This window comes from Neomonachus schauinslandi, chromosome 1 (assembly GCF_002201575.2).
Source record: "Neomonachus schauinslandi chromosome 1, ASM220157v2, whole genome shotgun sequence".
In the NCBI taxonomy this organism is placed as follows: Eukaryota; Metazoa; Chordata; class Mammalia; order Carnivora; family Phocidae; genus Neomonachus; species Neomonachus schauinslandi.
Window position 1 is genome coordinate 25,445,773 of NC_058403.1, and position 22,315 is coordinate 25,468,087.

Genomic DNA, 22,315 nt, shown 5'->3' on the forward strand with positions numbered 1-22,315 from the left:
TCCCTCTTCCAGCCTCCTAAAGAGGATCCTGCCTTGTAGATCAATTCTTTTGGGCTTTTGTCATTCAGAATCAGGAAGAAAGAGAGATGAGGGGAAAGATCTGAAGCACACCTCCAGGGCTGGAGAAGAGTAGGGCACGTTTTGAAAGATAGATGCATACAAGCAGCTATCTTATGTGAAAACAGTGGATGAGAGAAAAAAAGAGAGATGTTTAAGATATGTTGTTACGTATCTGCTTCACAGTGTTTGGACTATGAGAATTTTTTAAGAGTTATTTCAAAATTAGGTTTCAGGTATGTGCCTGTGTATTTTGAATATGGTCCCGCTCTAAGACTGGACTCTGTGGGTCACAGATTTATAAACATCACACAAAATACTAAACTCAAGCTATAGAAATTTCTGGACAAATTCTTAGTAATGTTTGTGGCTACTTAGCTATTTTATGAAATTGTAGAGATAAACGCCTTTATCAGTAAAATAACCTCAATCAGATTGTGAGAGGAGTTTAGAATGATGAAAACACCCTCCTATCTCCTAGAACAGTCCAGGGTGTAAATATCAACATCCTCTTTAAATCAACCAATAAGTAGCCAGCCATAGGTCGAACAGTATAATTTTTTTTCTTAACAAATAAAACTTATTGTACTGGTTTTGGAATTTCCTATTTATTAATGCTAAAAAAACATCGCTTTGAATTGTGAGTAAGCTATAATCACCAGAATCAGTAATAAAAATAATACCGTAATTTTAAAAAATTAAAATATTCATAGAACTGGGCTGAAAACATGCTCCTAGGCCTAGAAGGCAGTGAAGAATCTGGTCAATCTACAATTTCAACAATCAGTGCTTGAGCAATTTACATGTTTTAGCTGGAAACAGTGAAAACTGGCTCTCTCTCGCAAATAATTTTTAAAAGAAATATCTTGAATTTTCCTGGTCTGATGTATTAAAATGCTTTCGCAAAACCAATAACATGGTGCCAATTCAATGTAAAAGACTGGAGAGAGATGCTCCTTTTTTCAGAATGTTAAAATGTACCTTTTCCACATCTGTACTTGCTCAAAGATTAAGCTTTGCATCGCGGAAGCCCTGGAGTAGAAACGTCTCAGTAATAGAAAGCTTGGACTCTCAAGGTTTCATTCATTCGGCCAACATCCCTGGAGCCCCTCCTTTGTGCAACACACCTTACTCAGTGCCAGGCCGGGACATCAGTCAACGGGGGTAGCCCCTGCTCCGAGGAAGCCTCCGGCCTGGCCAGGGAACGGCTCAACCGGGAGTTGTAAACAAACAACCTAAAATATCACAGAGCAGCTACACAGTGGACCCGCCTGAAATTACCACAACAAGGACGAGGATCCGTCCATAAATGCAAAGTCTCCCCTCCATCTGATATGGGTCGCCACCCCACCTCTCAAGAGCTGGAGCAGAGCTGGGTCTAGAACTCGTGGACGGATGTTGTCAGGGGGCAGGTTGGCAAGGAGAGACCAGAGGGGAAAGCGGAGGCCCAAGCGCGACCCCCGGATGGCGATGCAGCAGGTAGGGCGGGAGGCTGGCAGGGGTCAGCTGGGCCCTCCGCGTGGATCCCCACAGGGGAGCGAAGGCCGAGGTGCTCTGGGCCTAGCCGTCGGACTGGAAGGGTCTACGCGCCGCGCGGCCCGGGTCTCGGGGGCGGGCTCTCGGCGAAGCCCCGCCCCTCCGGCTCCTACCCCTCCCCCCCTCCCCCGCCCCCCAAGGCGCGCTAGCCGGTCCCGCGCGGGGCCAACCCTTTCCCGGGTCATCGCCCCTCCTCTCTTCCGGGCTGCGAGCCCCCCGCGCGTCGCCTCAGGGCTGTGCTCGCTCGCTCGCGCGCGCGCGCGCGCGCTCTCCCGCCCGCCCTCTCAGCGCGCGCTCGGTCGCCCGACGACGCGGGAGCCACACGCTCCGGACTAGGCTCGCCGCGCTCGCTGCCGCCGAGCGCCGGCCCGCTGAGGCGGCGCCCTCGGTTCCCGGCCCGGAGACGGTCGGGACCGCCAAATCTGCGGCCCCAGGGCGGCGGCGGCGGCGGTGAGGAGACCGGGCCGGGGGGGAGGCGGACATGGTGGAGCTGAGGACACCGGGAGGAGGGTGGTCCCGACACCCCTGAGGCCACGTCGAAGGCTCGCGGCAGGCGGCGCGCCGGGGAAGGGGGAGGAGTGTGGGATCGAATCGGGTTGCATCGGCCCCGGCCCGGCGCGAAGAAAGGACTGTGGACGGAGGGGGGGTGGCCCGAGAGGGTTTCCGCGGGACCCTCGGCGGGATGGGGACGGAGGAGACGCCGCCTCGAGGCTCCTGCCACGTTTCCACCGCGCGTTACCCTCCGCTCGGGGTGGGCGACAGCCTTGCGCCCGCCCACCCCCCTTCCGCGTCCGTGCGTTTTCTGGAGCCGGGGACCGGGCTTGCTGTCTGGGAGGGGGGAGGGTTCGAGCCCGAGGGGAGCCCCGTCCTGGATCCCAGGGCCACCCGGAGACTGGAGTCGGCCCGGTGGCAGCGGACCCGCGGGCGAACGGGAAGGCGCACCCTGCGAGGAGGCTGTTTGGGGGGGAGGAGGGGGTTGGGGCTCCCCGGCCCTTCCCCCTTAATTCGGGGAAAACCGCGATTGCAGAAGTTGGACGCGCTTGCAGGCCGTTCTTTCCAGAGTGGGTGGAGATGTTTGATGCCTACTCACCTAGCACTCTTAAAACCCAAGCGTGAGTGCTTAGCAGCAGGTTTTGATGGCTTAAAAAGTCCAAGTCCCGGCCCCGTGGGAAATGCCGTCTCCTCAGCGTCCGGAGAGCCCGCCTTGTAACGCCGCTGAGGCTGGTCAGGGGCTCCTCACCCCCACGGCCAGGATCCCCGCTTCCTCAACCTTGGGAACGTCTATCAGAAATACTTGTGTCTAGAAACGGTTGCGATTAGCCTTTCGTTAGAACACAGGGAAAAGTACAAAGTTATAAACTCCTGGAAGGTTGGGCTTGGTTTTCCTTTGGGTTTTACGCACGCCACTGTGAGCGGAGGAGCCTGTGGAACAAAGTAGAACTTGAGGAGTCGCCGCCGCGGTGACTACGTCCCAGGATGACGTCACCGTGCGATATTTAAAATGGGAGCTTTTCGCTCCGAGTGTGGGTGGAGGAATTGCGGCTACTTACTCGAGACGCCTAAAGTCTTATTGGCCCAGCTTGCTTCTAGTTTCGCCCCCTCTGACTTTATAACTCCGTCTTTCACCTTTTGGTACTCCCAGAATTCTAACTGGTGGGAGTGGGTTAATTTTTCTGCTATTCCAGGCATCATTCCTTCAAACCGGAAAAAAAAAAGTAATTCCATATGACTCATCTTGTGTTACAAGCAATAGCAACCACTAAGTGGTTCTTTCCTTCCTTTCTTTTATTTTTTGATATGAAACAGAACAAAACAAAAAGAAAAACAAAACCCTAAACTCAGATATGTAGAGCACAGTAGACAAATTTAATGAATGGGGAGAATGATACAGTTAAAAGGATTCAGTACTTTTCTTTAGTGTGGTTTCTTGTTTTCTTTGGTAGATGGAAGCTAATGTAGTTCCATCAGCAAGCAACTTTCATCCCAAACCGTATATTAAATTGCAGTGGGTTTTCTTTTCCATTATAACGTGGTAGGATATAAATATAACTTTATACAGTGGAAATGGTTCAACATTTTTCTTAGGAGGATGCCTCGGCAGTTGTGGAAGACTGGGGTTGTATGCACCTCCGCAGCTCTTATATCCAGTTCCTCTTGTCTGGTAGCTGGCCAGAAAAGGTGGATTTGGCATTCTAGGGTTCCAGTAGGAAGGTTTGGGTGTCTTCCCATCTGAGATCAGGGTGGGTGTGTGCTGGCAGCCATACCCACCCTGATCTGTAGAATTTATTTCACAGTGAGATCCCTTGTTTGAATTTGCACAAAGAGTAAAGGAATCATTCTGAGAGAATTTAAGAGGTTTGAGAAAACAAATGTGTGAGAACACAAACTATCAGCTAGGTTAGTTGGTTTTTATAGTAAACATAGCAGAAGCTGTATGTCTTTGATAATTGGCTCTGAAAGGGGTGATACTGCCTAGTAAATGCAGCATCTGAATAACTCCAAGTTACTTAAAGCAGCCAAATGAATGAGCTCATCACATAAAGACAGAATATACATCGAAACAATACCAGGATAAGGTTTTTGCCTTTATGGATTAATCAATGGTAAATCAGATCTGCCATTTAAAGAGAGTCTTTCTTGAGGCAATTCCACAATGCAGCTAAATCTCTGATTATTTCTTTTTTTTTTTTTTAAGATTTTATTTATTTATTTGACAGAGTGAGAGCGAGAGCAGGAACACAAGCAGGGGGAATGGGAGAGGGAGAAGCAGACTTCCCGCGGAGCAGGGAGCCCTATGTGGGACTCGATCCCAGGACCCTGGGATCATGACCTGAGCTGAAGGAGGACTCTTAACGACTGAGACACCCAGGCGCTCCTCTGATTATTTCTTATAGTTTAATTTTTCTGTGGATGACCCTGAATTTCTGTTCTCTTAAATGTTTTGATAGAACCACTGTTTTTGGTCATATCTTTTAGGTAACTATATCTCTGTTCCTGAAAGAATACTTACAGAAACTCAATGCTGGATTTTTTTTTTCTTTATGTGTAACAGCTTTGTTATTCAAATAGGATTCACATAGCATACAATTTACATATTTAAAATCTACAGTTCATTAGTTTTATTATATTCACAAAGTTGTGTAGCCATCACCACAGTTAATTTTGGGATATTTTCCTCACCTTAAAAGGAAACCCTATATTCATTCATTGATGTCTCCTTTCCTCCCATCATTCCTGCCCCTAGGCCACTAATCTACTTCCTGTCTATATGGATTTGCCTATTCTGGAAAACTCATATAAATGCAGTCATACAATATTTAGTCTTCTGTAACTGGTTTCTTTCCCTTAACACAGTGTGTTCAAGGTTCACCTCTGTTGTAGCATGTATCAGTACATCATTCCTCTTTTTGTTGCTGAAGAATATTCCATTGCATGTATATAACCACATTTATCTGTCCATCAATTGACAAATGTCAGTGTCCATCAGTTGGACATTTAGGTGCTTCTATTTTTTGGCTGTTAAGAATAATGCTGTGGACACTTGTGTACATGTTTTTGTGTAGAAATATGTTTTCATTTCTTTTGGGTGTATAGCTATGAGGATAGAATTGATTGGTCTTATGGTAACTCTAACTTTTTTTTAGGAATTACCGCTGTTTTCTATAGTAGCTATACAATATTGTGTTTTAAAGTTCAAATTATTTCACAGAATTTTAAACTTAAATTCTTGTAGCTAAACCTTGACATGTTTAGTAAAAAGTATATAATGGTATCATTGTAGTGCTTCTCTTTGAGTGATATCTCTGATTTTATTTTGGCCAACAGGAGCAATTTGGTGTGCTTTCTTTACTGAACTTCACAAAGCTAAGTGATAAGATTCTTAGTATTATAATAAGGTCTTTATGGCCTAACTTAGTGATTATTTGTTCCTTTTTCCAGATATGAGCCAATGAAACACAAGATAAAATTGAAAGAAGGGAGCTGTGAAGGAGGGATATTTTGCAGAGCTTTATCTTCCAGTTTTTGTGTTTTGTTTTTTTGAGAAAAACTTTTATCTTTCTTTGCAGGGAAAGATGAAGAACGAAATTGCTGCTGTTGTCTTCTTTTTTACGAGGCTAGTTCGAAAACATGACAAGTTGAAAAAAGAGGCAGTTGAGAGGTTTGCTGAGAAATTGACTCTTATACTTCAAGAAAAATATAAAAATCACTGGTATCCAGAAAAACCTTCAAAAGGACAGGCCTACAGGTAAAGGATTAGACTGGACAGTTGGATTGGACTAAGAGGCTGATAGCTCCTGAAATGAGTACAAGGCCAGAGGACTGAAAGGTGTCTAGTTCATTTCTTTCAGTTTAACTGCAAAATACAGAACTCTGGGGTGTCTTTTGGTATTTTCTTTCCTTACGCATTTTAAAATACAGGTATTTGTTGATGGAGTCCCACTACCTGGACTTGGGAGGCCAATACTGTCAGCTCATGGGAGTTAGTCTTGTGGTTGTAGTTTGGCTTCTGACTGAATGCATTTCTTTATGTATCACAGGTACTTGAGGGTTTTCACAATTCTAGAGGACCCCTAAAACTCACCCATAAATGGGCATGGTAAGAGTTGAGAGAAACGAGTCTCTTTGTTTCTACAAATAAATTACATGTTACATGTTTTTGGAAAAAGTAAAAGTTTTATGGTAAACAAGAACTAAGAAAATTAGACCCCTAATGCATTGTTGACACAGAAATAATTTCACTGGACGCCTGGGTGGCTTAGTCGTTAAGCATCTGCCTTCGGCTCAGGTCATGATCTCCAGGGTCCTGGGATTGGGCCCCGCATGGGGCTCCCTGCTCGGCGGGAAGCCTGCTTCTCCCTCCCACTCCCCCTACTTGTGTTCCTTCTCTCGTTGTCTCTCTCTGTCAGATAAATAAATAAAATCTTAAAAAAATAATAATTTCATTTATACTATGCATAATTCTTTATGGTAGAAGCCACTGTAACTTTTATTGATGAGGATAACTTATTACAACCTACAAATGGTAAATATTAGCTCCACGATTTGAACTCAGGTCTAACTGACTCTAAATTCTTAGGGGCTTCTGTACAACACAATTTGACCATTGCCCTGTCTCTGAGAAGGAAAGTAACTCTCACTTGCAGCTGTCTTTTTGTACTCTGGTTTATAAGTTACATTTATAGCTTAGAGTAAAGAAGAGCAAGCTCCTGCAAAACATGTTCTGGCATGCTCATTCCCTAGTATTTATGTGATCACTGTGTTGAGAACCTGGGTTCTGCTAAATAACTCAGCTGTCAAACCGTGCCCCATTTGTGGAGGTGGCCACAAAAAAGTAAAAGTAGAACAGTTGTGACTACAGAAATTCTTTTATTTATGCATATTGCTGCCCCCAAAGTTTCCTTCTCAAATCAGCACTTGTGTGCTTTGATGTAAAAAGGACTTCCTTTCAGTCACTTAGCTCTTATAAGTGCAAGACTATTCGGGGAGTCTACAAAGGAAGTGGAGATATGATTTGTTTAGTTCTCATTTGCTGAAAGCCACAGGTGAGCATGTTTTCTATTGAAGAGTCAAAGTTATTGATACATTTTCCTCTTCATTTTTATCCCAGGAGGTTTCCTAGTAAATTGGAAAATGTGATAAAGTAGAAATGTGGATGTTCCATATAAAGCAGACTCCAGTTATTTTTTATCTTCTCACTTGATTCTCTTAATTTTTTACCTGCACATCTTCATTTCTGATAGAGTGAACAACTTTTGTGAGTTAGAGCTGTTGAGGCTTTTTACACTGATGTAATTGACATTGAACAAAGGCTTTTGGAAGTGCCAAACCAACTTTTTACTATTACTGAGAAAAGAGAAAAGAGACACTGTCAAGTAAATGCTTAAAGGTCAGACAGTATACAGTTTCATTTCCATTAATTCTAAAACTTGAGGAAAAAATTAGCTAAACAGGATTAAATTGGCATATGATCAGAAGTGTCATTATTGAGTCATTTTGAAGCTGTCTTTGAAGTAGAAAACTATTAGACTTAATGGTGGGTTGTTACTATTATAAAAATGAATAGAATATAGGATTAGCCAGAGTGAGACTCTTGAATCCATAGAGTAGGTTGGAAGGTTCTTTTTCTTCTAAAGTGTTTATAAATTAAAATTGTTTCTCCACAATATCTACAACTAAGAGGCTTTTGGAGGGCAATTTGGCAATATTATCAAGATCTGTAAAAATACTCCTATTCTTTGAACAGTAAGTCTCCTAAAAATCTATTCTGGAAGTATAATCAGAAATGCAGATAAATATGTATGAATATGGATGTTTCTTACACTGTATAATTGCAAAAAATTGGAAAGAACTGTCAACATTAAGTAAATGATAGAGTGTTTTTATGCAGCTTTTAAAATCCTGTTTTTGAAGACTGCTTAATGGATAAGTAGTCACAGTATAGAGTTAAAAAAAGCACAAAAATATGTAAGATATGCAAATGAAGCAGAGTCTCTAAGCATCTTTATTTACATATATGTTTTTTAAGCTTAGAGCCTACATCACCCTTATTTTAGATAATAAAAACACATACTTCTAAGATCTATCTCCTTACCTATAACTGCTTTTGATCCTGGGGCACATGGGACTTTTGAATCAACCTACACAACACTAGAATTTGTAAACATAGACCATCTTAAAGAAAGGAACAAATAGCATCTTACATGCTGTAAAACAATTTTTTTTACTCTGAATTGCTTACTTGTTAATGGTCATGTTAAGATTAGCACAGACAGAATAGGATATTTAATAAAATCGACTTTGGGGTCCAGTGGTCCAGATAATACCCCCTGGATTCACCACTTTCTAGTTGTGAAGTTGGGCAAGTTACTCAACTCTGCCTCCTTTCTTTCTTACAATGGGGAAATGGTATTTAACTTATAGGATAATTGTGAAAATAAAAAGTTAATACATGTAAAGCACTTAGGAAACTGTCCATTGTGTAGTAAACCTTCAGAAAGAGTTATTATTACTATTTAGAAATCTGTATTAGCTGTTACTTAATGAGAACTTTTTCACTGTTGTAAGTGAAAATTGAAATCAAATAATTTTTTAAAAACTTTAAACAGCATGTTCTATTGATGTCATTGTATTTAGTGGTATAATTACTATTTGTCAATGAACTTGTATTTTCCATATTTGAGAGCTTTGCATCTGAGGAAGAGGTGAAATGACTTAATCTAAATTCACCTAATAAATAAGTACTAGGACTAGTACTAAAACCTGGCATCTCTTGATTGATTTCTTAGTTGTAGAAGCAGTAAATACTTTTATTGTAGCCACCATTTCTGTACATAAGCAAAATGCTTACTTTAACATGTATTTTTGCTTTCATCCTGGGAGCTATCTTTGAGCATTCCATAGGTAGATGTGATATTTCTTAGGTTTAAAAAATGGAATAGAGGCTCTATTGATTTAGTTTTGTTCTTCTTTGTTTCGTTTTGTTTTTTTCCGTTATTTTGACTTTTTTTTTTTTTTTAATGAAAACCCTTTGGTAACAAATAAATGAGATAAGCCAGTAACACTTTGGATTATATTTTAATCATAACTATGTAATATGAATGGTTCTGTGTCCTGGACTGATTATATATTTATAGAACAATTATAGGTGAAGAAAAGGACACCTTTCTTAACACTGTCTGGGATTTATAAGCAGGGAAAGACCAAAACATCACAAGAATTTCAAAATCTTTGAAACATTGGTTAAGGTCTATTGTTATTTGGAGATTTTGTTATATAGTAACTTGACCTATTAATACTTCTACCTTTAGAGCGCTAAGTAATTTCATGTAGCTTTAATGCTCCTTGGTCTTTTAATGTACATGTGAGATTGAATAGTTTCTGGCTAAAATGATGTAAAGCCAGTTCTTATGATTTCCCTGGGCTCGGACGGATGCCCTCCTCTTTACACCAGGCTGAGTAGTCTTACTGATGATGCTGCCTCTTTGCCTTCAGTTCACATTTATTATCTATTTAGGATAGATATGCTCCTGGTTTCTCCATCAGGGTTGGTTTGTTTTAAATTCACATTGGCAAATACTAATACTATAACAAGGTTTATGATTAATATTCAGTTAAAGTATTAACATTACTCTACTTTGTTGTAGATGCATTCGTGTCAATAAGTTTCAGAGAGTTGATCCTGATGTCCTGAAAGCCTGTGAGAACAGCTGCATCTTGTACAGTGATCTAGGCTTACCAAAGGAACTCACTCTGTGGGTGGATCCGTGTGAGGTGTGCTGTCGGTGAGTTCTTGAGTGTACCAGCTGAACTGATTACCATGCTGGAACTGATTTTATGAACTTCTCTCAGGTACTGCCTGCTTGTGTGTCTTTTTGGCTGGAAGCTGTTGTTTGGGCTTTCTCAGTTGTGAACTTTGTAATCTGAAGGTGGAAGACTAGTTACATTCCTTTTTTAGAGCTAAAGAAACTTAAAAACTTGATTGGGTAGGGTTTTTCTAGGGCTCTGCCAAGAAGTTTATTATATACCAAGAAGCAGAATTTAGACACCTAGACTTCTATAGGTCAGTTATTGTCTTTCATTGGTGGTACACCTGTCTTTCCCCTCTTCAAATTAGGAAAGAAGTTAAGCCCAAATAGTAGTGGGTAATAATAACTTTTGCTTCGTTTCTGTTTCTGTTTGTTTCTATTCTTGCCTCCCTCTCCCTTTTTGATTTTTAAGTGACCTAGTATTATTTTCATGGTTTTGTTTTTATAGTGGAAATTATTTCTCATCTAATGAGCAGAATAGTAAAAGGTGAGTGTTAGGTATGATATCTAATTGAATTCCATTCATTCTAAAAAACATCAATTGTGGACCAGGCATTCTTAGTTGTGGTTTTTTTTTAAGATTTTATTTATTTATTTGACAGAGAGGGAACAAGAGCGGGTGGAGTGGGAGAGGGAGAAGCAGGCCTCCCGTGGAGCAGGGAGTCCTATGTGGAGCTCGATCCCAGGACCCTGGGATCATGACCTGAGCCAAAGGCAGACGCTTAACAAGACTGAGCCACCCAGGCACCCCAGTTGTGGGGTTTTAAAAAATGAAAGGACATTCTGCTGTCAGGTTGTTCAAAGCATAATAAGGGAGAAGAAAGAATAAGCAGATTACAACAGTGTGATTTATGCTGTAATAGAAATATGTACAAAATGCAGTGGTTGGTGGCACAAAGAGAAGGTTACTGCCTTTGCTGGGAATTAGAAAAAACTACCAAGTGGGGGATTCTAGAGCTGGGTGGGGAAGGATGCAGTTGACTAGATGACAGGGTGGGAAGGACGTTTCCAGGCAGGAAGAATTTGGATGAATAGATGCATGGAATCCCCAGCAAGTGATTTCCTACAGCTGTTCCTTTAGGGTATTTCTTTTTTGTTTTAAGTGCATTTCAACCTGTTGACTACAGTAGAGATGCTTTTTGATGCAATCCTAATATATTCCAAAGGTGGTCATAGCCTTTGACCTGATCTCCAACAATAAAAGTAGAGGTGATGACATGTCATGACAAAAATACATGGTAATTCTTCCACTGAATTATTCTGGACCACCATGGAGCTACGTGGTATAAGCTGTTTGTGTAAGCTTCTTGCTTTGGGAAACTTAGGTACTAGATTATCCAGCACTTCTTTCTCAGTTAGAAAAAGGAGCAAGACATCTCAATTTTGGTCCAAGAAGGTCAAACATTTTTAGATTCTGGGACTAATTTAGGACTCATCTTAGGTTAAGGTCAGACTTTATAGACGTTGGCCACTGAACCCCTGCTGAAGACCTCAGTATATAAGAACTAGCTATCAAAAAGTTACTATATTGAATTGCTTACTTTTTTAATAGCCCTGCACTTAGATCCTGACTCACTTATTTAACACACAGCTTTTCAGCCATAAAAAATTATAAGCAGTGTTTGAAAGGGGCTTTTTTATGTAGTTATAAAGCTACCAAAAGAATATCATATAGTCTTATGTGGAGGCGGGAGCAAAAAAGCTAAAGAGTTGGCAAAATGTGTTATTACCCAGTCAAATAATGAGTATTTAATACGATGATTTTGTATCATTAGGGAAATGTTTCTATGTTCAAAAATGCTTAAAAGGTTGGGTAATTATATAAACATTTTGAGCATATTTATTTGAAATGGCTTAAACTAAATCTTGGCACCTGAAGATAAAAGCTTTATATAAATAGACCTTCTGCTTAGGTGGATACTTCATTACGTAATGATTCCAGATAATGAAAAATTATTGTTCTTTCATCTTATTAATATATGAAAATCTTTGCATTCAGTAGCCTTTTAATAAGTTTACACACAATTAAACTTTTGCCAAAAATTGGCTGTGATGTGATATTTTCTCACAGGTAATAGAAATCACCTTCAGAATGTGGGGTACTCATTCCATGATAATAAAACTCCAAAGAAAGACATGCTAGCGATTGAGTAGAGGTGATTGTAAGTTAATAGAGGAGATTGCAATATTGGTTAGTGCTTTGGGACCAAAACTGTAAAGATAAATATTCTGAAAATTAAAATAAAGCTAATCTAGCAGTTATATAATTGAACAAATATCTGAGAGTCACTAATAATAGTAACTCATTGGTACACTAGAGACTAAACTTATAAAAAAATTGAAATGCACTGAAGGGAACATTCTTCATAGTATGACTGAGTTATTCCATCAGGATAAAATATTGGAAGTATACAAAGTGTTATGTAGTTAGAAAGGTTATCATTTATGGGGCGCCTGGGTGGCTCAGTCTTGTTAAGTGTCTGCCTTCGGCTCAGGTCATGATCCCAGGGTGCTGGGATCAAGCCCCACATCGGGCTCCCTGCTCAGCGGGAAGCCTGCTTCTCCCTCTCCCACTCCCCCTGCTTGTGTTCCCTCTCTTGCTGTCTCTGTCAAATAAATAAAATCTTAAAAAAAAAAAAAAAAGGTTATCATTTAGTGAACTATGTGAGGAGATACAGAATAGATAACAGATCCTTCCTATAAAGAGAATGCCTGAGAATGGCTCATAGCTTTCTTATCTATCCAACATATTGTATATCCTTTTTTTTGTAATTTCTGTAATCCTTTTCCTGATACAACAGAGCATTAGATACTGTTGATTTGTTTCAAATTAACTAAATTGGACTTAATTTTAGCAGTGTGTGGTTGAAAAATGGAAAGTTTAAAAGTTGTCCATTACTAATTCTAAGACATTAACTGCACACACTAATGTTACAATAATATAGTAAGCTGCTTCACTTACCATGAAGAGAATTCTCATACCAAAATCCTAGAAAGGGAAAGATGCGGTACCTAATTGAACTTGCATGTCAAAGAAATCTGAGTTAATAAAGCTAGGTGTCTGCCCTTGATTTAGTTTTCTGTTTCTACAAAGGTAAGGGATTTTTCTCAAATTGCCTGCCTTTCTGTTTACTTGAATTTTGACTCCATTAATGGGCAAAACTGAAGGTAGGCCTAAACCCATTGTTAATATTGCTGATGTTATTAACATATGAATTAACCTTTGTATTGAAATTTGTTGAGTCTTTAAACCCAGGGCAGGATGGAGAGGTAAATTTCCATTGCTAAAACTTAGCTAAGTAAACTGGAAATTATAGTACAAGAATTCTGTGTTGTGAAGAACTTGCCTAACTGCTCAGGCATCTTATACTAGGAGGAATCGCTAGCTGAAGACCAACCAGTATCCAGCCAGTTCCAGCTTTCTTGCCCAGCAGATAGGAAACTGTGGCCTGGAGACATTAAATGACTTGCCCCTTGTCACAGAGCTAGTTAGTGGGAGAGCTGGAACCAGAAACATGTTCAGTGCTCTTTCCACCATCTGTAGCAACTCCTTTTATGAGATAAACTGAAAAAGAATAGAAAAGGGAGTTATGTCCCATATTTAGGTAGCATTTATGGCCCCATTCAGCCTGTGTGAGAATGGAACACAGCACAGCTATATAAAGAAGTAGAACTCATCTGTGAGGCTACATGATTTCCGTAAAACTTTCAAAGGCTTTATTGCAGCTTGGCCTTTTACTTTATTATACATATCCTAATTCAGAAATAATTTGAGACAAGACTTACCTCAAAATGAAATTGACATAGTTATTATTAACCCTGTTTCTCTCTCTTTTTTTTTAAGATTTTATTTATTCGACAGAGAGCGAGAGAGAGATCACAAATAGGCAGGCAGGCAGAGGGAGAGGGAGAAGTAGGCTCCCCGCTGAGCAGGGAGCCCGATGCGGGGCTCGATCCCAGGACCCCGGGATCATGACCCGAGCCGAAGGCAGACGCTTAACCTACTGAGCCACCCAGGTGCCCCTAACACTGTTTTTCTATCCAGGTTTTTGTTTTTTTAAGCTTAAAATTACCTTGTCTCCCTAACTTTAATTACATATTGTGTAAGAACTGCTTAACAATTCATTTTCTTTGTCCTAACACTTACTAGAAATTGTTTCATAGTGTTTATGTTGTGCAGTCTTATTCAAATAGATTTGTGGGTTTCTCCTATTCTCCAAATGAAAACTAGTTTTACAGGGCATCTGGGTGGCTCAGTTGGTTAAGCATCCAACTCTTGATTTCAGCTCAGGTCGTGATCTCAGGGGCATGAGATCAAGCCTGCATTGGGCTCAATGCTGGGCGTGGATCCTGCTTAAGATTCTCTCTCTCTCTTGGGGGAAAAAAAAAGAAACTGCTAGTTTTACTATTAATTATGCTATCTTCCCTCATTGCAGAATTTTCCTTTTTTTTTTTTTAGTAGCCAGCAGCCAAAGTTACATATTCTAACAATTGATTTTCTAGCTCAAGGCTCTAAAAATATTTTGGCATGATTAAAAGTAAAATAAATTTTACTTTTTAAAAAAAAAATTAAGATGAGAAGTGAGTTTTCCTAGGAATCTCCATTAGGTAAGCAATATAATTCAAGAAAAACCCCTTTATCTTCAGGGGTTATTTGTTTTTCAGTTGCCTCATTTCTCATTTTTGTCAGTGTGGATATAGGCAACCCAGGCCCCTCTTTTATTTAATCATGGTAAAAGTAAATCTCAAAGGAAATGTCTAGTTAATTTGTGACTTGAATTACTAGTATCTACATTACAGTGGTTAAAAACACATTAAAAAATTTTGCTGTACAGCCAGTTTAATGGTATATACAAAAATGTAATCAAAACAGTGAATTTCTCTTTAGTGTTTTGAACAATTATTTTTGTTAGTGGCAGTAGGAAAGAAAATTGGGAAGAGAATGGAATCAATTTTATTTGCATTAAATAAGCCAGAGGTAGAAAATGATGGTCTGCCTATTGGCATGGAATTGGGTTAAGATATTGTATATATATATTTTTTTTTAAGATTTTATTTATTTATTTGACAGAGAGGGAGCACAAGCAGGGGGAGTGGGAGAGGGAGAAGCAGTCTTCCCGCCAAGCAGGGAGCCCGATTTGGGGCTCGATCCCAGGACCCTGGGATCATGACCTGAGCCGAAGGCAGATGCTTAACGACTGAGCCACCCAGGCGCCCCTGGGTTAAGATACTATATTATGTAGGGTTATGTTCTGGGAGGGTTCCTTCTTTGCTTTGGACCAATGGCATATCCAAGCCTGTTTGATTGTTTTATGGACAATTTCTTGCTTTTGTTGATGGCACTTCAAGGTTTATGAGTTTGTTTTTTTAATCCTTAGGTATGGAGAGAAAAACAATGCATTCATTGTTGCCAGCTTTGAAAATGAGGATGAGAACAAGGATGAAATCTCCAAGAAAGTTACCAGGGCCCTTGATAAGGTTACCTCTGATTATCATTCAGGATCCTCTTCTTCAGATGAAGAAACAAGTAAGGAAGTAGAAGTGAAACCCAGTTCGCTGACTGCGACCCCAAGCCCTGTGTACCAGGTAACCATGGAATGGCTGTCTAGTAAAGGTTGTGACCTTGCCAGGTCATTCCAGGTAGTCCTGTTCATGTTGCCCATGGTTTCTGATTTGAGAGTTTGAATGCCAATTCTTTTCCACGTAAAAGGAAGCTGTTCCTTTGAGATGTAAAGGGGCATCCTGAGTCATTTATCAAGGGTCTGCTTCTACTACTCAATTAAGTAGGATAAGTACATTTTTTTAATTAATTTATTTATTTTGGAGAAATACATTTTAAAAGGTGTGGGAAAGACTGGAAAAAGTCATGGTGATAAAACATTCCTATTTTTTAAATCTTTATTGTATTAAAAAGTAGGTATTCAGTTTTTGTAGTCTTCAGCACTTCTGATTCATACCGTTGGGTTTAGCTTTCTTTTCTCCATGATTAAAGAGAAACTTCACTGAAGTATATGAGTTAATTTTTCACTCAAGTCAAAATAATACCTCCTTTACTTCAACAGTTGAAGCAACCATGCACGCACTTACAAATTCGTCCACTTATTTATTATTTATACCCCACATAACCAAAGAATATTTAATATACTTTAAAAAATTCTCAGTATGATAATACTCTTCGACAGAAAAGATAAGTCAAAAAAATTTAAAGAAATCTTTTGAGTTGAGCCTTACTCTGTACATGTACTTTTTTCTAATTTTGAGGGTATTTTAAAATATACCTATTTTTATTAATTTGGCCTTAATTAGACATAATGAAACATAACAGGTTCATGGTAGGGTTGGATTGAGTTTTAGTAAGAATTTAGACCTGAGTAAGAGTTTTGAGTATGAGAAACTAAATCTTTCAATTCACCATACATTTATATAATGAACATGCTTTCAGTATAACTTAATTTTTCATTTCTCTCTTCTTTTCATTTGTTGAATTATCCTTCTAGGCTTATGAGGAAGACTAGTTCTGAGGATTATCATTTTTAGGGATATATGTATATATGAATATTGTAAGATAACATGCACTTGCTTTAAACAACTTCAAACAGTGTAAAAGAGTGTAATAGTGACCAGGTCTTCCCTCACTACCCCCAACCACCAGTCCTGTACCTTTCCATGGAAGTATTCATTACCAGTTATATTTGTATTCTTCCTGAGAGATTCCCTATATAGATAAATAAACATAATATTTGTATTTCAGGTATCATTTTTAAAACTTTTGTCATAAATTTGGGGCTTTTTTTTTTCTCTGCATGACATATTATATACTCTAAATTACAGTTGTTAAATTGCCTGGAATTCATTCACATGTGGCAATTTTGTCTCAGAATTTTATTGTTACTCAACAAAGCAAGAAAGTCAGTCTCAAATTGAATTGATTGCTGCTGATACTTTACATGTAAATTGACCTTTAATTTTTAGATTTTCCTTTTAAATTGTATTTATTTCCCCCCATGTTGAGAAACTTTTAGGATAAAATTATAACAAAGGCATGGAAATTGAAATGTCTATTGTATGCTTTTAAAATAAAACATTTTTACTTGACATTATATTCACTAACAAAACATTTCATGACAGAGAAGCATGGCTGTTAAAAGCTATTGTGTAGAAAGCTGGTGCAAGTGGCCCACTTTAATCTTTTCTTCCTATCCACGTTTTCATCTTGAACCTGCTGAAAGGTTTAAAAGGGGGCTTATCAAAGTAAGGATACAAAGTTCCTAGCTTGGGATCTTTGTTCTCTTAGGAGTCTGTTTTTTAAAGGTACCCCCAGAGATTACTAATTAAGAAATGAAGATTGTCATTTCTCCCCAAATTGATCCATAGATGCAACTCAGTATCAATCAAAATCCCAACAAGATTTTTCTATAAAGTGATAAATTGATTCTAAAATTTATAAAAAGAATCAATTTAGAGGCCTTACACTTATATAAAGCTATTATGTCTATCAAGACAGTGTGTTAAAGATTTAAAGACACAAATATGTTAATGGAACAATATAGAGAGCCCAGACACAGACTTGAATATGTACAGTCTTTTTTTTTTTTTTTTTTTTAAGGAAAGTGTCAGAGCAGTTCAGTAGGGAAAGTCTTCAAGAACTGGTACTAAACAATTGGATACTCTATATAGGAAAAAAAAAAAAAAACCTAACTTCTTCCTGACAGCATACACAAAAAATTTAATTTTAGATGGGTCATAGACCTAAACATAAAAGCTAACTCTGACACTTTCAGAAGAAAATATTGAGAGATATCTTTATTATTTGAGATAAAGATTTCTTCCAGGGGATACAAAAAACACAAGAAAAGAACTTGATAAATTTGACTTCATCAGAATTTAAAATCTTTGCTCATCAAAACAAACCATTAAGAAAATGAATGGAATGGGCAAAGCATAGACTGGAACAAAATATTCTCAGTACATACATCAAAGGACTTGTTTCTGGAATATACTTTATAAATCATTCCTATAAATCAATAATAAAAGACAAACGACCCAATTAAAAATAATGGGCAGAAGATGTGAATAGACACTGTACAAAAGAAGTTATATAAATGTCCAATAAACACATGAAAAGGTGCCTAACCTTATTTGTCATCTGGGAAATGCAAATTAAAACCACAGTGAAACACTACTTCTTCCAGAATGGCTAAAATTAAAGTCTCACACCACCGATTGTTGGCAAGGATATGAAGTAGCTGAATTCATAAACTATTGGTGGGAGTGTAAAATGGTATAACCACTTTGGAAAACTCTGGCATTTGTTAAATATGCATCTACACTATTACCCAACAATCACACTCATAAGTATTTAACAAGAGAAATGAAAATAAATATCTACAAACTCATGTATTAGAATATTCTGTTTATAGCAGATTTTTTCATAACAGTAAAATGGAAAACAACCAAAATGTCCATTAACAGGTAAATGGGAGAAAAATTGTGAGGTATTCACACAGTAGAATAATAGCAATAAAATAGGATGAACTAATAATAGACACAATATGGAAAGACCTCAAAAACATTTGATTGAGCAAAGAATTTTGCCATACACAAAAGAATACATGCTAGATGATTCTATTTACATGAAGTTCACAAACAGGGAAAACTCAGTCTGGTGATAGAAATCAGAGCAGTGGCTGCTTGTGGGGTGTGAGGATTAACTGGAAAGGGTAATGTAAGCTCCAGAATTTTGTCTTCTTTCTGATAGGGTTTTTTTTTTTTTTTTTTTTAATATCTTATTTTTAAGTAATCTGTACACCCAAAGTGGGGCTTGAACTCACAACCCCGAGATAAAAAGTCTCATACTCCTCTCACTGAGCCAGACAGGCACCCCTTCTTTCTGACAGTTTTAAAACCTTTTCAGCATCCCAATATAAAAAGAAATGAAAACATTTCATTTTGCTACCTGTTTGTAGTATAGGTCAATTATTAGTTGGAACTCTAAATTCTTTCTTATTTCTTCATTATTTTATATAATCAAGAATTAACTATACTAAGGTTATTCATTGAAGCATTATTTTATTTGTTGTACATTGTTTTGTTTTTTAAAGATTTTATTTATTTATTTGACAGATACAGCGAGAGGGAACATAAGCAGGGGGAGTGGGAGAGGGAGAAGCAGGCTTCCTGTGGAGCAGGGAGCCCGATGCGGGGCTCCATCCCAGGACCCTGGGATTATGACCTAAATCAGAGGCAGATGCTTAACGACTGAGCCACCCAGGCGCCCCTGTGCATTGTTTTTTAATAGTAAAACACTGAAACAGCCTAAATGTTCCATCATTGGGACACTAGTTAATTTAGTTGCGGCATAGTCATTGCTTTACATCTAGCTGTAAAATAATGGAAAAGGAATTTATGGTTTTTTTTTTTTTTAAAGATTTTATTTATTTATTTGACAGAGAGAGACACAGCGAGAGAGGGAACACAAGCAGGGGGAGTGGGAGAGGGAGAAGCAGGCTCCCCGCAGAACAGGGAGCCCGATGCGGGACTTGATCCCAGGACCCTGGGATCATGACCTGAGCTGACGGCAGCCGCTTAACCGACTGAGCCACCCAGGCACCCTATTCTGTGTTTTAAAAGCTTTTTAGGTGACTCCTTATTAACCAGCCAGCTGTGGAAACCACTGGTCTAAAACATGATAGGTCCTTTCAGCCTTCCATTGATTTCTGTTTTGATCTTTTCTGGTTGTTTTATTTATTTTTGTTTATTGGAGTGCTGTTTTGTGTTTATTCATTTTCATTCATTCAGAAAACTAATCAGTCACCTATTATATATGAAGTTTTTAACATATTTAGATCTGACCATAGAAATGTCACTTAGACCTACTCTTAAGGGTATGGGTGAGTGATTTTGTTTTTCTTCAGTGGGTAACCTGGAAATTCACCTTGTTTTTACATGTGACTAATTTTTCCTTTGAATTAACTTACTGTTTTCTCTTTCATGCAGATTTCAGAATTGATATTCCCTCCTCTTCCAGTGTGGCACCCTTTGCCCAGAAAAAAGCCAGGAATGTACCGAGGGAATGGTCATCAGAATCACTACCCTCCTCCTATTCCATTTGGTTATCCAAATCAGGGAAGAAAGAATAAACCGTATCGCCCAATTCCAGTAACATGGGTACCTCCTCCTGGAATGCATTGTGACCGGAATCACTGGATTAATCCTCACATGTTAGCACCTCACTAGCTGCTTTTGATTCTGTTGGTGTCAGTGTTGAGAGAAGGTAGAATAAGCCTGACCACATTAAAAGTTAAAAGTTCATACTCATAGTAGTAAAGTTAGATGGGCCAAACCGTCAAACTTATTTTTATAGAAAAGTTATTGATAATAATCTTTCTTAAAAAATATATATGCACTTTAGATATATTGATATAGTTTGAGAAACTTTATTAAAGTTAGTCAAGTGCCTGAGTTTTTAATATTGGACTTGAGTATTTATATATTGTGCATCAACTCTGTTGGATACGAGAACACTGTAGCAGCAGATGATCTGTTCTAGCACCTTTGAGCATTTACTTTATGGAGAGTATGTAAGTTATTTATACACAAGGAAATCTATTTTATGTCATTGTTTAGAAGAATTGCGTGAAATCATGTAGTTGCAAATAAAAAGTAGTTTGAGGCATGACAATGTGTGCTTCTTTTCTGTGCATAAAAAAAGGGAGAAATAGCAAAGGGGATTATTTCACTTTAATGTGTTTAAATATTTAACAAAGAAAAAATATAAGAATTTAAATTTTTCTTTAAAAAAATCAACTTTTTATTAAGCATAACTTTCCCCAAGGCAACTGTATCAAAATGTGCATATAAAAGTCTACAGGTTATTAGTAGTACTAATTGAAAATATAAATACAATAAAACATCTTTCAGCCATCAAAGTTGCTATAGATAGGACTTTGCTAACCAAGAATTTAGCCTGTATTCACTTTGATATGGCATCTGACTTACATGCTTAGTGCCACTGCATATAAAGCAGAAATGTTCTTGTATCTCTATTCTGGTCCTTTTTTTCAACACATGAAAGTCTTTAATAGATGTCTGAAATAAAGCCAAATAGTACAGTACTTCATTCGGATTCTTCAGTACTTCTTCATATTTATACCACCGTAATGCCATCAGTCTTGTAAGCGTACTTGAACTACAAAAAAGAAAGAGATGTAAGAATTTGGATTTTTTTCCCCAAAATTAAATTTTTTAAAAAAGATAAATACTTCTTCCCTTTACCCACATCTTTATAGTCATAAATTACTTGACTATCAGAAAATCACAGCTTGCTAATCATTAGAAGGCCTTGGCTATTCCAAATATTCCTGTTGTCATTTTTTTCTGGTAAATTCTATTTAAGTATAGAGTACCAGAGAAGTGCACAAATCATAAGGATGCATATAGCCCAAACGTTTGAAAATATGTGGAATTTAAATTCTGCAACCTCAACAGGAAACTTGTTTTTAAACCTTAGAGACTTTTCTAGTTTTAATATTATCTTTGATAAACTACATATATCTTTTAATACATTTCTAAACATGATAATCCTTTTTTCCTGAAATATGAATTGCTATTCAAAAGAGCATATTTTTCTAGGGGTAACTGGCATCACAGGAGATTAGTTTTATTTAAGTTTGAAAATGTTTCAGTTTTGTGTGATGATGGCGGTTGTAAAGGTGGCAGGTTTCAAGTATTTTTATCATGGAGTTAGATAGCATTTGTTCTTTTAGTTTGCCCATGTTGTAGTTACAAGCTTGTTGGAAGAATTAGAAGCACAGTAGCCATACTGTCAAGAAGGGAAGTATTTTTGGCACACATCTAGTAACCAGATTTTTCTTTCCACATTAGATTACTATAAAACCTAAATCTCTTATTCATTAGTGCTGACAGCTAAATGGCTGAGTGCCTTGAAAAAGACTAATTTTGCACTTGACTGTGTATTAGATATACTACCTGTAGAAGATTTTGCCCTTTGATTGACTATCCAGCCTCCCACCTAGTTAGAAAAGTTATTAAAGCAAAAGAAAACTCATCAATACAGCTTTTCCAATCCATTCTAATGAAAAAATCTTTCTCTCAGTGGTTGGGTCTTAAATTCAGTCTAGTAAGCATGAGGTACAAGTTTGTCAAACTTAATGGTATTTAGGACTCTAGGAGTTGCAACATCTCTAAGTCTGTCTCCCTTAGACAATTTAGGACTGCTCTAATGAAGACTATATTGCTTCATAATTTCAGCTTGAAAGCCTTTTCAGGCTGTTTCAAACGGGATTGTGACATGATAATTTGTTTTAATTTTCCACCTTATATTTGTAGGTGTAACTGCAAAGCTCTAAATTCAGGTATTAAACTTGGACATGAAAATTTTAATAGTTAAAAAATAC

The 22,315-nt window shown here is 38.2% G+C and overlaps 2 protein-coding genes across 4 annotated transcripts in view; one reads left to right on the forward strand and one right to left on the reverse strand.

Moving 5' to 3' along the window:
* The first annotated feature begins 1,367 nt into the window (after positions 1–1,367).
* BTG3 (BTG anti-proliferation factor 3) lies at positions 1,368–20,938 on the forward strand. Of its 3 annotated transcripts, none has more exons than XM_044919538.1 (5): positions 1,368–1,536; positions 5,661–5,839; positions 9,738–9,875; positions 15,278–15,485; positions 19,896–20,938. In XM_044919538.1, exons 1-5 carry the CDS (start codon positions 1,453–1,455, stop codon positions 20,133–20,135), a joined length of 849 nt encoding a protein of 282 aa, XP_044775473.1. In that variant the 5' UTR covers positions 1,368–1,452; the 3' UTR covers positions 20,136–20,938. The 3 variants fall into 3 exon arrangements, with proteins under 3 accessions (XP_044775473.1, XP_021534964.1, XP_021534965.1); XM_021679289.2 differs by lacking the exon at positions 1,368–1,536 and adding an exon at positions 1,782–2,043; XM_021679290.1 differs by lacking the exon at positions 1,368–1,536 and adding an exon at positions 3,213–3,225.
* Positions 20,828–22,315, reverse strand: part of CXADR (CXADR Ig-like cell adhesion molecule) — a 55,758-nt gene continuing 54,270 nt past the window's right edge. The window contains exon 8 of the mRNA XM_044919534.1: positions 20,828–21,087. Coding sequence (XP_044775469.1) covers positions 21,046–21,087 — 42 coding nt within the window. The 3' untranslated portion in view covers positions 20,828–21,045. The remainder of the gene's footprint in view (positions 21,088–22,315) is intronic.